This window comes from Anopheles stephensi, chromosome 2, assembly GCF_013141755.1.
Source record: "Anopheles stephensi strain Indian chromosome 2, UCI_ANSTEP_V1.0, whole genome shotgun sequence".
NCBI classification, from domain to species: Eukaryota; Metazoa; Arthropoda; class Insecta; order Diptera; family Culicidae; genus Anopheles; species Anopheles stephensi.
This window is the reverse complement of record NC_050202.1, coordinates 64,632,615-64,647,614: the sequence shown is the minus strand read 5'-3', so window position 1 is coordinate 64,647,614 and position 15,000 is coordinate 64,632,615. Positions and strand designations below refer to the sequence as shown.

Sequence of the window (15,000 nt, the reverse complement as noted above, 5' to 3'; positions counted from 1 at the left end):
GCTTAATTAAGTGAAATGTTCTTTTTCAAAAACGAATAAAAAACAGTTGATTTCAAAACGTAAGATAAAAGCATGTTTGAAATATTTTGGGAAATGATTTCTTCTGTGTAAATCTATTCAAATACAAACAAGGATTAAGCGCGTGAACTTAAATTTGAGGAAGAAGCACCCTCACCAACACGCAAAGGATTACGTTGCGTGATTCATCAATCACGGCGCGTATCGGTCCATTTCAGAAGTTGATAACGCATCGCTACAAAAAAAAGAAGCATAAAATCCATTTAAAAGAGAGCGATTTCTTTTTCACCTTATCAACAGTTGTGGGCTTTATATGGGTTGTGTGAAATGGTTCGGCGCTACCGTCAGACCGCTATCTTTCTCAGTGATTATTTTGATTTTAAGCGGTTAAGTGGTTCGCATTCCGTGCGCGAAGATGGGCAAGCTACCGTACTATTTCCCACATCAAAACCAATACGTCGCTGCATTAGCAGGTAGCAACACATTTCGCAACTACTAACTGTAACTAGTAAATTGTAGCTAGTGAAACTAAAGGCAAAAATGTTAGTGTTTTTGAATTAACGGTCTTTTTTGGAGGCATGGCTCTCATATCCCATATCGTAATAGATTTGTTAACATTGTCAGTCGTTGATACCATCCCCTGGCAACTGCGATATCGGGGCAGTTTATAAATCGGTATAAAAAAAACATTTCAGACTCGGTCAGCAAATATAATACGAGTGTGAATTTCAAAAATTAATCCCGTCCAGATGATATTCGATACACGGTCCTGGCTTGCGGAAGACAGGCACTGCTACGACTGGGCCACGGGGTCGACTCAAGACCATTAATTACTATGTCACAACACAGCTTCCGGAATGATAACCATGAAATATTGTAAACAATCAGTTGATTACATATAAGCGTAGTGTTTTCTCTCTCTCTCTCTCTCTCTTTCTCTCTCTATCAAATATGAATTTCGCCACTTCTGGAATATTAATTTGATCGATGCCCCGTTCTTATCACTCACCCAGATTGGACCGGTTTTTAATTGAGCTTTAATTTCGTCCCTTCTTCATTGTTTTGTTACAGCATCCTATGGCGTACTTACGATCGGAATGGTATTTGGATGGTCCGCCCCGGCAGGACCTCGGATCCTGGAAGATGGTGAAGGCAACGTAGATCTGTCCGATGATCAATTTTCTTGGACTATCGCTTTTATGCCTGTTGGGGGAGCGATCGCTGCCATACCTTGCGGACTAATGATGAAGTCGGAAGGGCGCAAGAATACCATACTGTTCTTTGTTCTGCCACTGCTTTTAGGTAAGTTTGTCGATAGCTACTGGATGGCGATGGTTCGACCTTATAATGCATCTACTACCCGTTCAAACAGGATGGGTGTTGCTGACCTGGGCTCAAGCTGTTGCGATGATGTATCTTGGCAGATTGTTGCAGGGATTTGCTGCCGGCGCTTACTCTATGTCGGTACCAATCTACATAGGTGAAATAGCGGACCAACGAATCCGTGGCACTGTGGGCAGCTTTTTCCAGCTCATGCTAAACCTGGGTATGCTGATGTCGTTCAGCATTTCGGTTGCTGTCAATGTGTTTCAGCTGAACATAATTTCGGGTTTTATTGTGCTACTGTTTGGACCCATATTCATGCTAATGCCTGAAACCCCACCGTGTCTGGTGAGATACATTATATGTGTTTGAAAGATACTCGTTACTAACACTAAATGTACTCTCAACCCCGTTTAGCTTAAGCGAGGTCATAAGACCAAAGCTGTAGAAACGCTCAAATGGCTGCGAGGTCCTAAATGCGACGCATTTTCAGAGATAGAGCTACTCCAAACGCAGCAGGATGCATTGTTGAGCCAGCCCAAAAAGTCACTCAAAAAGACTTTATTTACCCCAGAAACGTTAAGCGCACTGTTTGCAATGATTGGGCTGGTAACCTTTCTCCAGATGTCCGGCATTAATGCGGTTTTGTTTTACGCCACAGACATTTTCATGGTGAGTGGACATAAATAAGCTGCGCTTTTTACTTTCGTCTTAACCAGTTACCTTCCGTATCTTTTACCCTCAAATAGAATGCGTCGGATTCGCTCAATCATGAAGTGGCTACGATCATCGTCGGTGTGATGCAGGTTTTTGGCACTCTACTGGCCGCCTTCACAGTCGATCGAGTCGGACGCCGCTGGCTGTTGATGATATCCGCCGTAATTATGTGTGCCTCGCACATTGTCCTGGGAGTTTATTTCCATCTGTTGAACACTAATCCAGCACAAGTGGAAAACCTCGAGTGGTTACCCGTTCTGGCGCTATCCATCTTCGTAACTTTGTTTTCAATCGGTTTTGGGCCAGTACCGTGGATCATGATCGGTGAAGTGTTTGCAATCGATGTGAAGGATCTCGCAAGCTCGCTGGCAACATTTACCAGTTACGCACTGTCGTTCATGTTGAGCAAAACGTTCAATCCGCTTCGGAATGGACTAGGCGAGGCAGGAACGTTCTGGTTGTTTGGTGGGTTCTGTTTGCTTGGTGCGGTTTTCGTGTTTCTATTTGTGCCGGAAACGAAGGGCAAAACGTTCGACCAGATACAAACCCGATTGGCAAGCAGTCGAATGTATTACAGGGCGGAAAAATAATCTTTCTTGTATATTGCTTTCTTGAATGTCGGTTGGTGTTTGATTATTTTATTTGATAGTGAGTAAGAGTCATTAATAAATTGAATATATCCTAAACTTTTTATGTTCGTTTGTTCTAGTTTTTGAATGTTTGATTTGCAGGACTGAAAGCCTCATCAACACGTGAAATTTTTATTTTTTTCATATTTTGAATACAAAACATAGCCCATGCGGGACGGACTCTACTGCATGAGAAAGCCGATTGGCATGATCCGTGCTGTTCGATTATCCGGCCTAATGACCAAAGGCAACGGATAAACGAACTTTTACCGCATTTCATTTTCCAACTTGCAACTCATCTGACGGTTTTCGTGCGTGTGTGTTGTGTGTGTGTGTGCGACTCACGGGTAAAATTTTCGTGAATTTGTGCTTTAATTTCTGCTCCATATGTGTGCCTAGCGTGTGTATTTCATTCCCCTCGTAGACGTGTGTCGAAAATTGTATGAATGAAAGCTGAACATCAGTAGTAGAGCGCAAATAGCACCTTGCCATCGGGCAAGTGTTACGAGCGAAAAAAAACGCTGTTTGAGAAAAATTATGCGCATTGTTGAGTGGGAGGTGCGCTTTGTGTAGTTACGACGACAGTATCCGTTTTCTCCTCTCGCATCGTGGAAAAGCACGGGATAATGAATAGTATGAGAGCTAGCTACTTCCACTAGCTTCCAGTTCCGTGTATTGTAGGAAGTGTTGAAAATTGGTACCATTTGTGAGAGATTACGCATGAGGTTGGGAGCATACGATTCGTAGAAAATGGTGACGGTGAAGTTCTTCTGATAAGGTATCGAACGTTATATGTCAGCGTAAAATGTTCGGTAAACTTAAACTATTTAGCAGTGCGAAACGAATAGTCACAGCAGCAGGCGATGATGGGCGGAGGCGCCCAACGATGAAGTGATGTGGCACTTGGCCACCATAGTGTATGCTTGTGTGTGTGTGTTTGTTCGCGTGAAGTGTGTGGGGCGGGGGTCTTCCCTTATGAACGGGAGGAAGAAAGTGACTCAACGAGCCATTTTGCTTGAGCCGCTGCTCGTTGCGGCGGAAGAAAGAAGGAGGAGGAGAGCGCAATACCCGCGGAGCAGCAGGCTACGTTACCTGATACAAACTGACACCAACACTACTTTACCCGTGCCCGACCAGACCGCTAGCTAATAGGGAATGAAAAAAGTTCACTACCTACGAGCGAGGCAACCGGACGAGCCGGAGATAATCTGATTGATGGGTGTCGAAATAATGGAGAAGCTCTTCTTACAACACATGCACTGCTACAGGCTCTACTCTTTTGGTGTCGGTCCGTCCGCCGACTACCCGGCCTCACCGGAACTGGAGTGCGTGTTTGACCCGCTTTCATGCGCAAGAAACAAACAGTGTACAGACATTTCAATAGGCAAAGATAATTTAATTTACCTTTCGGGAAGTGAGTTGTTTTCTTCATTTCTCGCGTTACACTAGTCCGCTCGCACACACCAACATAAAGGTGCTTTTCACCGCCGGCAATTGGTATTGGTGCATCCGTGTTATGCTCTCTTGTATCTCTTTCGCTCTCGCACGCTCTTTATTTGTCACATCGTCATTTATCCAGTTTTATTCGTACACTTTGAATTGTTTGCGTTTGATATATTTTATCAAAAAGAGTTTAAAAACAAATGGTATAAAGCTGACGAAAATAAAGACACACATAGTTAAGACGCATGGTACTTGCTTGTGATAGCGACGAGCGAAGATGTGTTTAAAGGTTCCACAAACTGGGCACGGCCATATTGGAATTCAATTATTCAATGCACCTACACAAGGAAGCAGCGGCTTCGCTACGTTATGCCGTTAATGTGTGTTTTTCCTTTTTGTGTGTACCTTCGCAATAGTTTCTTACGACAAGTGTCAACATATCGTTAAATCTCCCATCTATCAGATGGCTTCACCTTTTAATCAAATTGACCAAGAAGGTTTAGCTCCTGCGTTCTGCCTGTATTCTTTCACTCTGCATACAAAACAACTGTGTAAGTTAAGCAGGCCAACAACAAATATCCGCGCTATGTTTTAGCGTCTACACGGGCCACTGTGATTGAAATGCAAAGTAGGCCTAATATATGATTGTGCGCCGCTTCACCACTACTTTGTTCAATGTTTTCTTACGCTAGCATGTATGCGTAAGCTGCTTGCATGCGTTGCGGTCGGAGAATCATTCAACTTGCTGTCGGCCGTCGAAGCAGGCGAGTCTTCGGTGTGTGTGCCCCATTTGAACAGATTCCAAAGCCACATACTCATCGGCGTTTGTTGCGGTCTTTTCGTTCTGCTGCGGCTGGTAGCAGGAAGCCGTGTGTGGTACCTTGTGTAGTTAAACCGAAAAAGTCAGTGTCAGCATACATACTGAATATTTGTTTTTTTATTTACCCAGTAAGGTGTCACGGAAAACCGTTCGAAAGGGATTAGGCCGTGTACCACAACATCATCATTCGTGCGTGTTCGTCCTGCAGAGAGAGAGAGAGAGAGAGAAAAAAACGAAAACGATAGTGCAAACCAACGTGAACCAAGTGGAAGTGCATGTTATTAAAGCTTCAAACAGTATAAGTTGTTATATAAATTAACTATAAAACTAAGTGTGTAACGTAACCGAAGGTGATCAAAACAGGAAAGTTATATATAGTAGTGAATAAGCGCAGCTGAAAAATGTCGCAACAACTTCCGATACGCTTTCAAGAGCATTTACAGGTGAGTTTCCCAGTGCTCTTTTGATTGAGTTGGTATGAGGACGAAAAATAGATAATAAAAAAAACTTGAACCAAAACGTCAAACGACGTGTCGCCAATGACCTAGAATTGCTCTGCACATCCCTCTTTAAACACACTGGCTGCTCTGCATTGTAACTATGGCAATTTGGTTGAGATGAAGAAGAAGTTAAAGTGGGAGACAATAAAGAATGGGTGTTTGGTCATGTGTCACGGAGAGTCTGTGACGCCCCTTTTAATGTTTTTGGAGATAGAGCGTTCTCATACGAAAATGCGGCTGCCATGAATGAATCATCAGTTTAGACATAACGTTTTCGGATCAATTTTGAACATGCAGAACGGTGTCCAGAACTGGAAACATTTAGCTTGCTCCGTGAGCGAGAAATCGATTGCACTCAAAGGACAGGGCAGGAAGTAAATGGACGCGGAGAAAGCAGCAGCAGAAGAAGTGGGACAAAAAGGGACAGCGAGCACCACTATGCGCCTGTGTTCCACAAACACCTAACTAACCACTGCTGTGTATGGGGAAAGAAACGGAAACGAGCGATTTGACATTACGCAATGATGGCTCCTCGCTTGGCACGGTGCTGGGGCACTGGCGTCAATTTTCCCGAAGGCCCTGGGCGCTCTGGGGGAGGAAGGACGTTTTCTTGAGAACAGGTTTTCACTTCCTGTGTTGTCCGTCCGATGATAGCGCTAAAGATAGGAGAAGCAAAGACGATGGCCGTCCGTATCCTCTCAGACGGGAAATTAAATTTCCCTTGGGCAGAGGGATGCAATTTTATTGACCGATTTAGTTTTATAGTACAACCGCGTTTGATGGTTTCACAAAACTGGTGGGTGGATGCTGCAGTTTAGTGTATGGAACGTAAATGTAAATGAAATATGTATACCAAATGCCTTGATAAATGATACGAGGTACTAGCAGTAACTTCACATAACCACGTCTGCAAAAATAATGTGTTTCTTATCGGAATTCTGTTTTCTTTTTCATTTCCTTTCCTGTCTGGATGTTTGCGCTCTGCCGAACGTAAAAAAACCCTGTGCCAACGTCGTCCGTTTTGTTTCTACGCGGCCGGCCACTGATGCTGCTTGTTATCGTTTCAACCGAAACTCCCCGGCTGATTACTGCTACTGCTGCTGCGTTTGGTTGCGATCGTACATGCGTCTGCTTCCTCTCGGGGCGGTATCCATGGTTCTTTTGGTTGGCGGCCTATTGCGATGGTAGCTCACCAACATCAACATCAATGCGAGCTCGATCTCGTTCACCAATCTGACGATGGAGTCGGATAAGTTCATCTGCGTGCGGGAGAAGGTGGGTGAGACGGCGCAGGTCGTGATCATCGACATGAACGACGCACAGAACCCGATCCGGCGGCCGATCAGCGCGGATTCGGCCATCATGAACCCGGCGAGCAAAGTGATCGCACTGAAGGCGCAGAAGACGCTGCAGATCTTCAACATCGAGATGAAATCGAAGATGAAGGCGCACACGATGACGGAGGAGGTGGTGTTCTGGAAGTGGATCACCCTCAACACGCTGTCCCTGGTGACGGAAACGTCCGTGTACCACTGGTCGATGGAGGGTGACTCGACGCCGATCAAGATGTTCGAGCGCCACTCGTCCCTGAACGGCTGTCAAATCATCAACTATCGCACCGATCCAAAGCAAGCTTGGCTGCTGCTAGTTGGTGAGTAACTTTGATTCGTTTGGCCGGTGTATGGTGTTATAATGTGTTTCCTTTACTATTACTACCCACCAGGTATTTCGGCTCAGCAGAACCGTGTGATTGGCGCGATGCAGCTGTACTCGGTGGAGCGCAAGGTGTCGCAGGCGATCGAGGGTCACGCGGCCTCGTTTGCCACCTTCAAGATGGAGGAAAACAAGGAATTGTCGACACTGTTTTGTTTCGCCGTCCGGTCGCAAACGGCAGCTAAGCTGCACATAATCGAGGTCGGTACTCCGCCGGCCGGTAACGTGGCGTTCACGAAGAAGGCGGTCGATGTGTTCTTCCCGCCGGAAGCGCAAAGCGATTTCCCCGTTGCGATGCAAGTTTCGCCTCGGTACGATGTGATCTACCTGATCACCAAGTACGGCTACATCCACATGTACGACATCGAGACGGCGACCTGCATCTACATGAACCGCATCTCGGGCGATACGATCTTCGTGACAGCGCCGCATGAATCGAGCGGTGGCATCATCGGTGTGAACCGCAAGGGCCAGGTGCTGTCGGTGACGGTCGACGAGGAGCAGATCATCCCGTACATCAATACCGTCCTGCAGAACCCCGATCTGGCGTTGCGCATGGCCGTGCGAAACAATCTGTCCGGCGCGGAGGATCTGTTTGTCCGCAAGTTCAATCAACTGTTCCAGAATGGACAATTTGCGGAAGCGGCAAAGGTGGCCGCCATCGCACCGAAGGGCATTCTCCGAACGCCGCAAACGATCCAAAAGTTCCAGCAGGTGCCGGCCCAGCCGGGAACGAACTCACCGCCCCTGCTGCAGTATTTCGGCATTCTGCTCGATCAGGGCAAGCTGAACAAGTACGAATCGCTCGAACTGTGCCGCCCGGTACTGGCGCAGGGCCGCAAGCAGCTGTGCGAGAAGTGGCTGAAGGAGGAGAAGCTCGAGTGCAGCGAAGAGCTTGGCGATCTGGTGAAACCATCCGATCCGACACTCGCCCTATCGATCTATCTGCGCTCGAACGTGCCGAACAAGGTGATCCAGTGTTTCGCCGAAACGGGCCAGTTCCAGAAAATTGTGCTGTACGCGAAGAAGGTCAACTACAGCCCGGACTACGTGTTCCTGCTGCGGTCGGTGATGCGCACGAATCCGGAGCAGGGCTCCGGGTTTGCGAGCATGCTGGTAGCGGACGAGGAACCGCTGGCCGACATCAACCAGATCGTGGATATCTTCATGGAGCAGAACATGGTACAGCAGTGTACCGCGTTCCTGCTCGATGCGCTCAAGAACAATCGGCCCGCGGAAGGTGCGCTGCAGACGCGCCTGCTTGAAATGAACCTCATGTCGGCGCCTCAGGTCGCGGATGCCATTCTCGGCAACGCCATGTTCACGCACTACGATCGCGCCCACATTGCGCAGCTGTGCGAGAAGGCAGGCTTGCTGCAGCGCGCCCTGGAACACTACACCGACCTGTACGACATTAAGCGGGCGGTCGTGCACACGCAGCTGCTGAACGGTGATTGGCTGGTAGGATTCTTTGGCACCCTCTCGGTGGAGGATTCGCTCGAGTGTCTGAAGGCGATGCTGACGGCAAACATTCGTCAGAATCTGCAGATTTGCGTCCAGATTGCGACCAAGTACCATGAGCAGCTGACCACTAAAGCGCTGATCGATCTGTTCGAGAGTTTCAAGAGCTACGAAGGGCTGTTCTATTTCCTGGGGTCGATCGTCAACTTCAGTCAGGATCCGGAGGTGCACTTCAAGTACATCCAGGCCGCCTGCAAGACCAACCAGATCAAGGAGGTGGAGCGTATCTGCCGCGAATCGAACTGCTACAATGCGGAGCGCGTGAAGAACTTCCTGAAGGAGGCCAAGCTCACCGATCAGCTGCCGCTGATCATCGTGTGCGATCGGTTCGATTTCGTGCACGATCTGGTGCTCTACCTGTACCGCAACAGTCTCCAGAAGTACATCGAGATCTACGTGCAGAAGGTGAACCCGTCGCGTTTGCCGGTGGTTGTGGGCGGTTTGCTGGACGTCGACTGCTCGGAGGACATTATCAAAAATCTGATCCTGGTGGTGAAAGGGCAGTTCTCCACGGACGAGCTGGTCGAGGAGGTGGAGAAGCGTAACCGGCTGAAGTTGTTGCTGCCGTGGCTGGAGTCGCGTGTGCACGAAGGATGCGTTGAGCCGGCGACTCACAATGCGCTCGCCAAGATCTACATCGATTCGAACAACAACCCGGAGCGCTTCCTGAAGGAGAATCAGTTCTACGATAGCCGAGTGGTGGGACGCTACTGCGAGAAGCGCGATCCGCACCTGGCTTGCGTTGCGTACGAGCGGGGCCAGTGTGACCGTGAGCTGATTGCCGTTTGCAATGAAAATTCGCTGTTCAAATCGGAAGCTCGCTATCTGGTGCGTCGTCGCGATGCGGAGCTGTGGGCGGAAGTGCTCTCGGAGGCCAATCCTTACAAGCGCCAACTGATCGACCAGGTTGTCCAGACGGCGCTGTCCGAGACGCAAGACCCGGATGACATTTCCGTGACGGTGAAGGCGTTCATGACGGCCGACTTGCCGAACGAGCTGATCGAGCTGCTGGAGAAGATTGTGCTCGATTCGTCCGTCTTTTCCGACCACCGCAATCTGCAGAATCTGCTCATTTTGACGGCGATCAAGGCGGATCGAAGCCGCGTGATGGATTACATCAATCGGCTGGACAACTACGACGCGCCCGACATCGCCAACATTGCGATCAACAACGAGCTGTACGAGGAGGCGTTTGCGATATTCAAAAAGTTCGACGTCAACACTTCGGCCATCCAGGTGCTGATCGAGCAGGTGAACAATCTGGAGCGGGCGAACGAGTTTGCCGAGCGCTGCAACGAGCCGGCCGTCTGGTCGCAGCTGGCCCGCGCTCAGCTGCAGCAGGGCCTGGTAAAGGAGGCGATCGATAGCTACATCAAGGCGGACGATCCGAGCGCGTACATCGATGTGGTCGAAACGGCGAGCAAGAACGATTCGTGGGAGGATCTGGTGCGCTATCTGCAGATGGCGCGCAAGAAGGCCCGCGAGAGCTATATCGAGAGTGAGCTAATCTACGCGTACGCACGCACCGGCCGGTTGGCAGATCTGGAGGAGTTTGTGTCTGGACCGAATCATGCCGACATTCAGAAGATCGGCGACCGCTGTTTCAACGATCGCATGTACGAAGCGGCCAAGCTGCTGTACAACAATGTCAGCAACTTTGCGCGGCTGGCCATCACGCTGGTGCATCTGCGCGAGTTCCAGGGTGCGGTGGATGGGGCGCGCAAAGCCAACTCCACCCGCACCTGGAAGGAGGTGTGCTTTGCCTGTGTCGACGCGGAAGAGTTCCGGCTGGCGCAGATGTGCGGCCTTCACATTGTGGTGCACGCGGACGAGCTGGAAGATCTGATCAACTACTACCAGGATCGGGGCTACTTCGAGGAGCTGATCGGGCTGCTCGAGGCCGCCCTCGGGCTGGAGCGTGCCCACATGGGTATGTTCACCGAGTTGGCCATTCTTTACTCCAAGTACAAGCCGGCCAAGATGCGCGAGCATCTCGAGCTGTTCTGGTCGCGCGTCAACATTCCGAAAGTATTGCGTGCGGCCGAACAGGCGCACCTGTGGTCCGAGCTCGTGTTCCTGTACGACAAGTACGAGGAGTACGATAATGCCGTGCTGGCGATGATGGCGCATCCGTCCGAGGCATGGCGCGAAGGTCATTTCAAGGACATTATCACCAAGGTGGCCAACATCGAGCTGTACTACAAAGCGATACAGTTCTATCTCGACTACAAGCCGCTGCTGCTGAACGACATGCTGCTAGTGCTGGCGCCCCGCATGGACCATACGCGCGCGGTCAGCTTCTTCACGAAGCAGGGCCATCTGCAGCTGGTCAAGACGTATCTGCGCTCGGTGCAGAGCCTGAACAATAAGGCAATTAACGAAGCGCTGAACGGGCTGCTGATCGATGAGGAGGACTACCAGGGACTGCGGACGTCCATCGACGCGTTCGACAACTTTGACAACATTGCGCTGGCGCAGAAGCTCGAAAAGCACGAGCTCACGGAGTTCCGCCGCATTGCCGCGTACCTGTACAAAGGTTTGTACCTCCAATTTTTGGGCATGGGAAGTTTGTGTGTTTGTGTGTGTGTGTATTGGCTAATTTGGTCTTTTGAATGCTGCAGGAAACAACCGTTGGAAGCAGAGTGTGGAACTGTGCAAAAAGGATCGCCTGTTCAAGGACGCGATGGAGTACGCGGCCGAATCGCACCAGGGTGAACTGGCGGAAGAGTTGCTCGGATGGTTCCTGGAGCGGGGCGCATACGATTGCTTCGCGGCATGCCTATTCCAGGTGAGTGTCGGGGTGTCGTTTTGCGACAGCCGTTGATCCTTGAATGAATGGTTTTGTTTTCCAATCTTACAGTGCTACGATTTGCTGCGGCCCGACGTAATATTGGAGCTCGCATGGCGCCACAACATCATGGACTTTGCTATGCCTTACATCATTCAGGTAGGTGTTCTCCTTTTTGCGGGAGATTTCTTTCCGTGTTCCGCTGATTGTTAACCAAATTGCAACGTCCACATTTTTGGGTGTTTTAGGTGACGAGAGAATATACCTCCAAGGTGGACAAACTCGAGGCGTCCGATGCCGAGCGACAGAAGGAGGGCGAAAGCACGGAACACAAATCCATCATCATACCCGAACCGCAGCTCATGCTGACCGCTGGCCCCGGTATCGGCATGCCCCAGTATGCACCACAGTACGCGGGCGCGTACGTGCCACCGCAACCAAATATGACCCCATACCAGTACGGTGGTATGTAAAACTGTTGCACTTTGTTGTGTTAAATTAGCTAGCAAGAAGCAGGCACGTGCTACCCTGCCCTAGGTACATTCTGTGGCGGAAGGCAGGACGAAAGCATGTGTACAGAGGAGCAAGACAGAGAAAGCGAGTGCGCGCAGCGTAATTGCGAGCATCGGTAGCAAACTCATGCACATTTCTCACAAATCCACCTCCCATCATTCCCTCGATTTAACGATCACGATGCGCGTATGCGGTTCGTGTATAATTGTTAGCTTCTCTTAGACCAGCAGCAGCAGCACTTGGTGACGAATTGATAATACTGCTCGAGTGCTCTGGTTAATTTACTAATGGCTTTGTCTAGCTTGTTTCCCCTCTCCCCTTTTTCATTATGTGCATGCAAACGAACGCAAGTAGTAGTAAATAAAGTAGACACACAACCAACCTCTCTTTGCTTTGCTGTTCGGCACTACGGCAGTAACATCATGAAGCATTTTCTTTAGACAAGGAATGCATTTAGGTCACGCGCATCCAGACAAGATCAGACCAGACCAGATTACATGGGGTCTCGTGAGGATTTCTTGCGTGGTAGGAATCGGTCAGCTGTCGGTCATCGTACTTGCATTCCGGTTGTTCTGGTTTTTGCTTCCGTTGTTTGTTCTGACAATGGTTGGAGTAAGCAATGTCTGGCGTTCGTTTTTATTTGTTCGCCTTCTCCCAACGGAACCCTTGCCGGTGTCCGCTGATTCAAGTTGATTCCGTTCCAATCGTCATCAGCATTTAGTTAAATTACATGATGCCCGCCCATCGCGAGATAGGTCAGTGTTAGGGAGAACCCTTCCGTGAGTTTTGTTTTTTTTTTGCTTCCTCTGTTTGCAGCGGGTTTGGCGGAAATGTGTGACCGGACAGCACGCCTCTAGCTGTTAGAGTACATCTATATCTAAATATATCTATAAATATAACTATTAAACATTGCGTAGTAGCGATAATGCTGTAGTACACTAGCTGTAGTAGTATGTGTTGGCGCGCGCACCAAACCTTCCACCTTCCATTATTTACTTGTGTACGAATAAAGCGATGTAGTGGTGTCGTTCTCAACAATAACAGCCGTGTCTCTACCAACGTTTTTTTTTTGTTTATTTATGTTTTCACTCGCCCGCATTGCATCCCTTTTCGTTCTCGAGCATGCAATAATCTGTCCCGAAGCGTTTATTTGCGTTTAGGACAGGGAACCCCCCCCCTAATGCATTCGTGTGTAAGCAACGCGCTCCGTCTTGTCTCCTGTTTCAATGTTTTCTCCCTATTATTCAGGTTTTAACTAAGGAAAGGTTCGAACGAGCGTAAATTGCACCGCAACACAGATCGGGATGTGGGATGTGAGTGATGCGCGAGAGACGTAGGATTCTACCTAGCTTCTTCTAGTGGCAGAACGTACCAACGTCAACGGATCGTGATGGCCAAACTGCTCTGGTCTCGCCGTACAGTTGAACCCAATGTTGGACGACATCACCGGTTTTCGTTGTTGTAGAGCGTCGTAAGTGATGCTGTTTTATTTATTTGTTGCTGCTGGTATACGCATATATACTGTATGTTTAAAGCATTGTTTGAACAGAGCAGGAAGATAAATTATCCAAACGAAAAGAACACCCGTGGTAGCAAAAAGTTTAACAATAATAATGAAAATTCCGAGTATTTGCAGCATTATGAAGTAGAAATTCACCTAAACAAAAACAAACAAACAATCGTTATCATTTATCTTACTGGTTCACTAAGAGAATGAAAAAAACAAAAGCAAATAGATGCAGAAGAAAACACAGATGAATATATATATGTATACATACATGAATACATTGCGCCCTGCAGTAAAGATAAAGAAACCAGAGTGTGTGTGTGTGTGTGTAAATATGCATGAAATATGCAGAACCGCTGCTGCTCATCTTCCTTGTTATCGTTGTGTAAAATTTATCTTACCAAACAAAGCTCGTACCAGAGAGGAGCGACGCAGAAGAAATTAATAACAAATTAACACGAAGCGAAATTGACAGCCTAGATGCGTACACGTGGTGCGATCGTCGTATTGGTGGGCACAACACAGAAAGGGGAACAGAAATGTATTCCTAAGTAGTAGAAGCCATCCCCGAATGAGTAGAGTACGACGTTCCCCTTCACTCGCTTGCGGTTTAATGTAGCAGAGTAAAATGCAGTATTTCGTTTGGTTTTTACACTTGCGCGCTGTGCCCAATCGAACAAACTCCTTTCTAACGGAAAATACAAAAACAGTGCACTATTTGCATATCTGCAGGCGTTCGAACGCTCGTCCGGTCGATCAACTTTATTGGGTTGCGCGGACGGATATTTCCATCCTTTTTGCTGTTGGCACGCGCTTTTCGTTTCCACGGTGAATGAACTGGGGAGAAGACGTTGTTTCTAAAATATATATATATTTAAATTTGCTTCACAGTGCAAAGTGCTGCTGCTGCTACTACACTTATCGTACATCAAATCATTCCTTTAAGCGTACTGAAATGAGTTGCAATGTAATCTTGGTTTAAGACCTTTTTTTGGTGGATTTTGAATGCCGATTGTTGTTTTTTTTCCCAACAACAACCTTTCCAGCTTTAGGTTTTTGGTTCGTTTTACCCCTTCTCATACGCTTATCCTTGTTTGCACAAACAGAACGGACGACTCTGGATAAAGGACGAACGCCAATCGTGTCCCGGTTTATGCAACCTTAATGCTTTACAAATATTTTACTGCGTTACTACGAACAGACAGCATAGTTAAAATGGGCGATGAGAGATACAATAGTAGTAGGTAGAGTGCATTACAAACCCACTACACCCACTACAAGATGTTTAGATTTATATGTTTCACACACAGACACACAAACAAAAGAAAATACGTATACATATATGAATATAAATATGCTATAAATATATGCATGAACCGATGATGCGCGCAGTGTAACACACACGCCCTACTGAAACTCTTTTCCCCATTATATTAGTAATGCATATACCTATATATATATATATATATATATATATATATATATATATATATATATATATTGATAGA

At 47.9% G+C, this 15,000-nt stretch overlaps 2 protein-coding genes across 4 annotated transcripts; both read left to right on the top strand.

Moving 5' to 3' along the window:
* Window positions 1-326: 326 nt before the first annotated feature.
* LOC118506849 (facilitated trehalose transporter Tret1-like) lies at window positions 327-2,751 on the top strand. The gene is made up of 5 exons (XM_036044579.1): window positions 327-491; window positions 1,090-1,320; window positions 1,391-1,689; window positions 1,759-2,013; window positions 2,091-2,751. The coding sequence occupies exons 1-5, from the start codon at window positions 434-436 to the stop codon at window positions 2,646-2,648; spliced, it is 1,401 nt and encodes a 466-aa protein (XP_035900472.1). The 5' UTR covers window positions 327-433; the 3' UTR covers window positions 2,649-2,751.
* A 166-nt stretch (window positions 2,752-2,917) lies between these two features.
* Window positions 2,918-14,908, top strand: LOC118506842 (clathrin heavy chain). Of its 3 annotated transcripts, none has more exons than XM_036044556.1 (8): window positions 2,918-3,034; window positions 5,080-5,393; window positions 6,639-7,101; window positions 7,174-11,220; window positions 11,306-11,472; window positions 11,545-11,631; window positions 11,721-11,937; window positions 13,234-14,908. In XM_036044556.1, exons 2-8 carry the CDS (start codon window positions 5,352-5,354, stop codon window positions 13,242-13,244), a joined length of 5,034 nt encoding a protein of 1,677 aa, XP_035900449.1. In that variant the 5' UTR covers window positions 2,918-3,034; window positions 5,080-5,351; the 3' UTR covers window positions 13,245-14,908. The 3 variants fall into 3 exon arrangements, with proteins under 3 accessions (XP_035900449.1, XP_035900450.1, XP_035900451.1); XM_036044557.1 differs by having other exon boundaries at window positions 2,981-3,087; XM_036044558.1 differs by lacking the exon at window positions 2,918-3,034 and adding an exon at window positions 3,443-3,465.
* The last annotated feature ends 92 nt before the right edge of the window (window positions 14,909-15,000 follow it).

What these genes read in the sequence shown, in the direction of transcription:
- LOC118506842 (XM_036044556.1), top strand. Translation starts at nt 5,352, where the DNA reads ATGTCGCAACAACTTCCGATACGCTTTCAAGAGCATTTACAG. An exon ending in TGCCGCGTACCTGTACAAAG is followed by an intron (nt 11,221 to 11,305) that starts GTTTGTACCTCC and finishes TGAATGCTGCAG; the next exon opens with GAAACAACCGTTGGAAGCAG. An exon ending in CTATGCCTTACATCATTCAG is followed by an intron (nt 11,632 to 11,720) that starts GTAGGTGTTCTC and finishes TGGGTGTTTTAG; the next exon opens with GTGACGAGAGAATATACCTC.
- LOC118506849 (XM_036044579.1), top strand. Translation starts at nt 434, where the DNA reads ATGGGCAAGCTACCGTACTATTTCCCACATCAAAACCAATACGTCGCT. An exon ending in ATACGTCGCTGCATTAGCAG is followed by an intron (nt 492 to 1,089) that starts GTAGCAACACAT and finishes GTTTTGTTACAG; the next exon opens with CATCCTATGGCGTACTTACG. An exon ending in TGTTCTGCCACTGCTTTTAG is followed by an intron (nt 1,321 to 1,390) that starts GTAAGTTTGTCG and finishes CCGTTCAAACAG; the next exon opens with GATGGGTGTTGCTGACCTGG.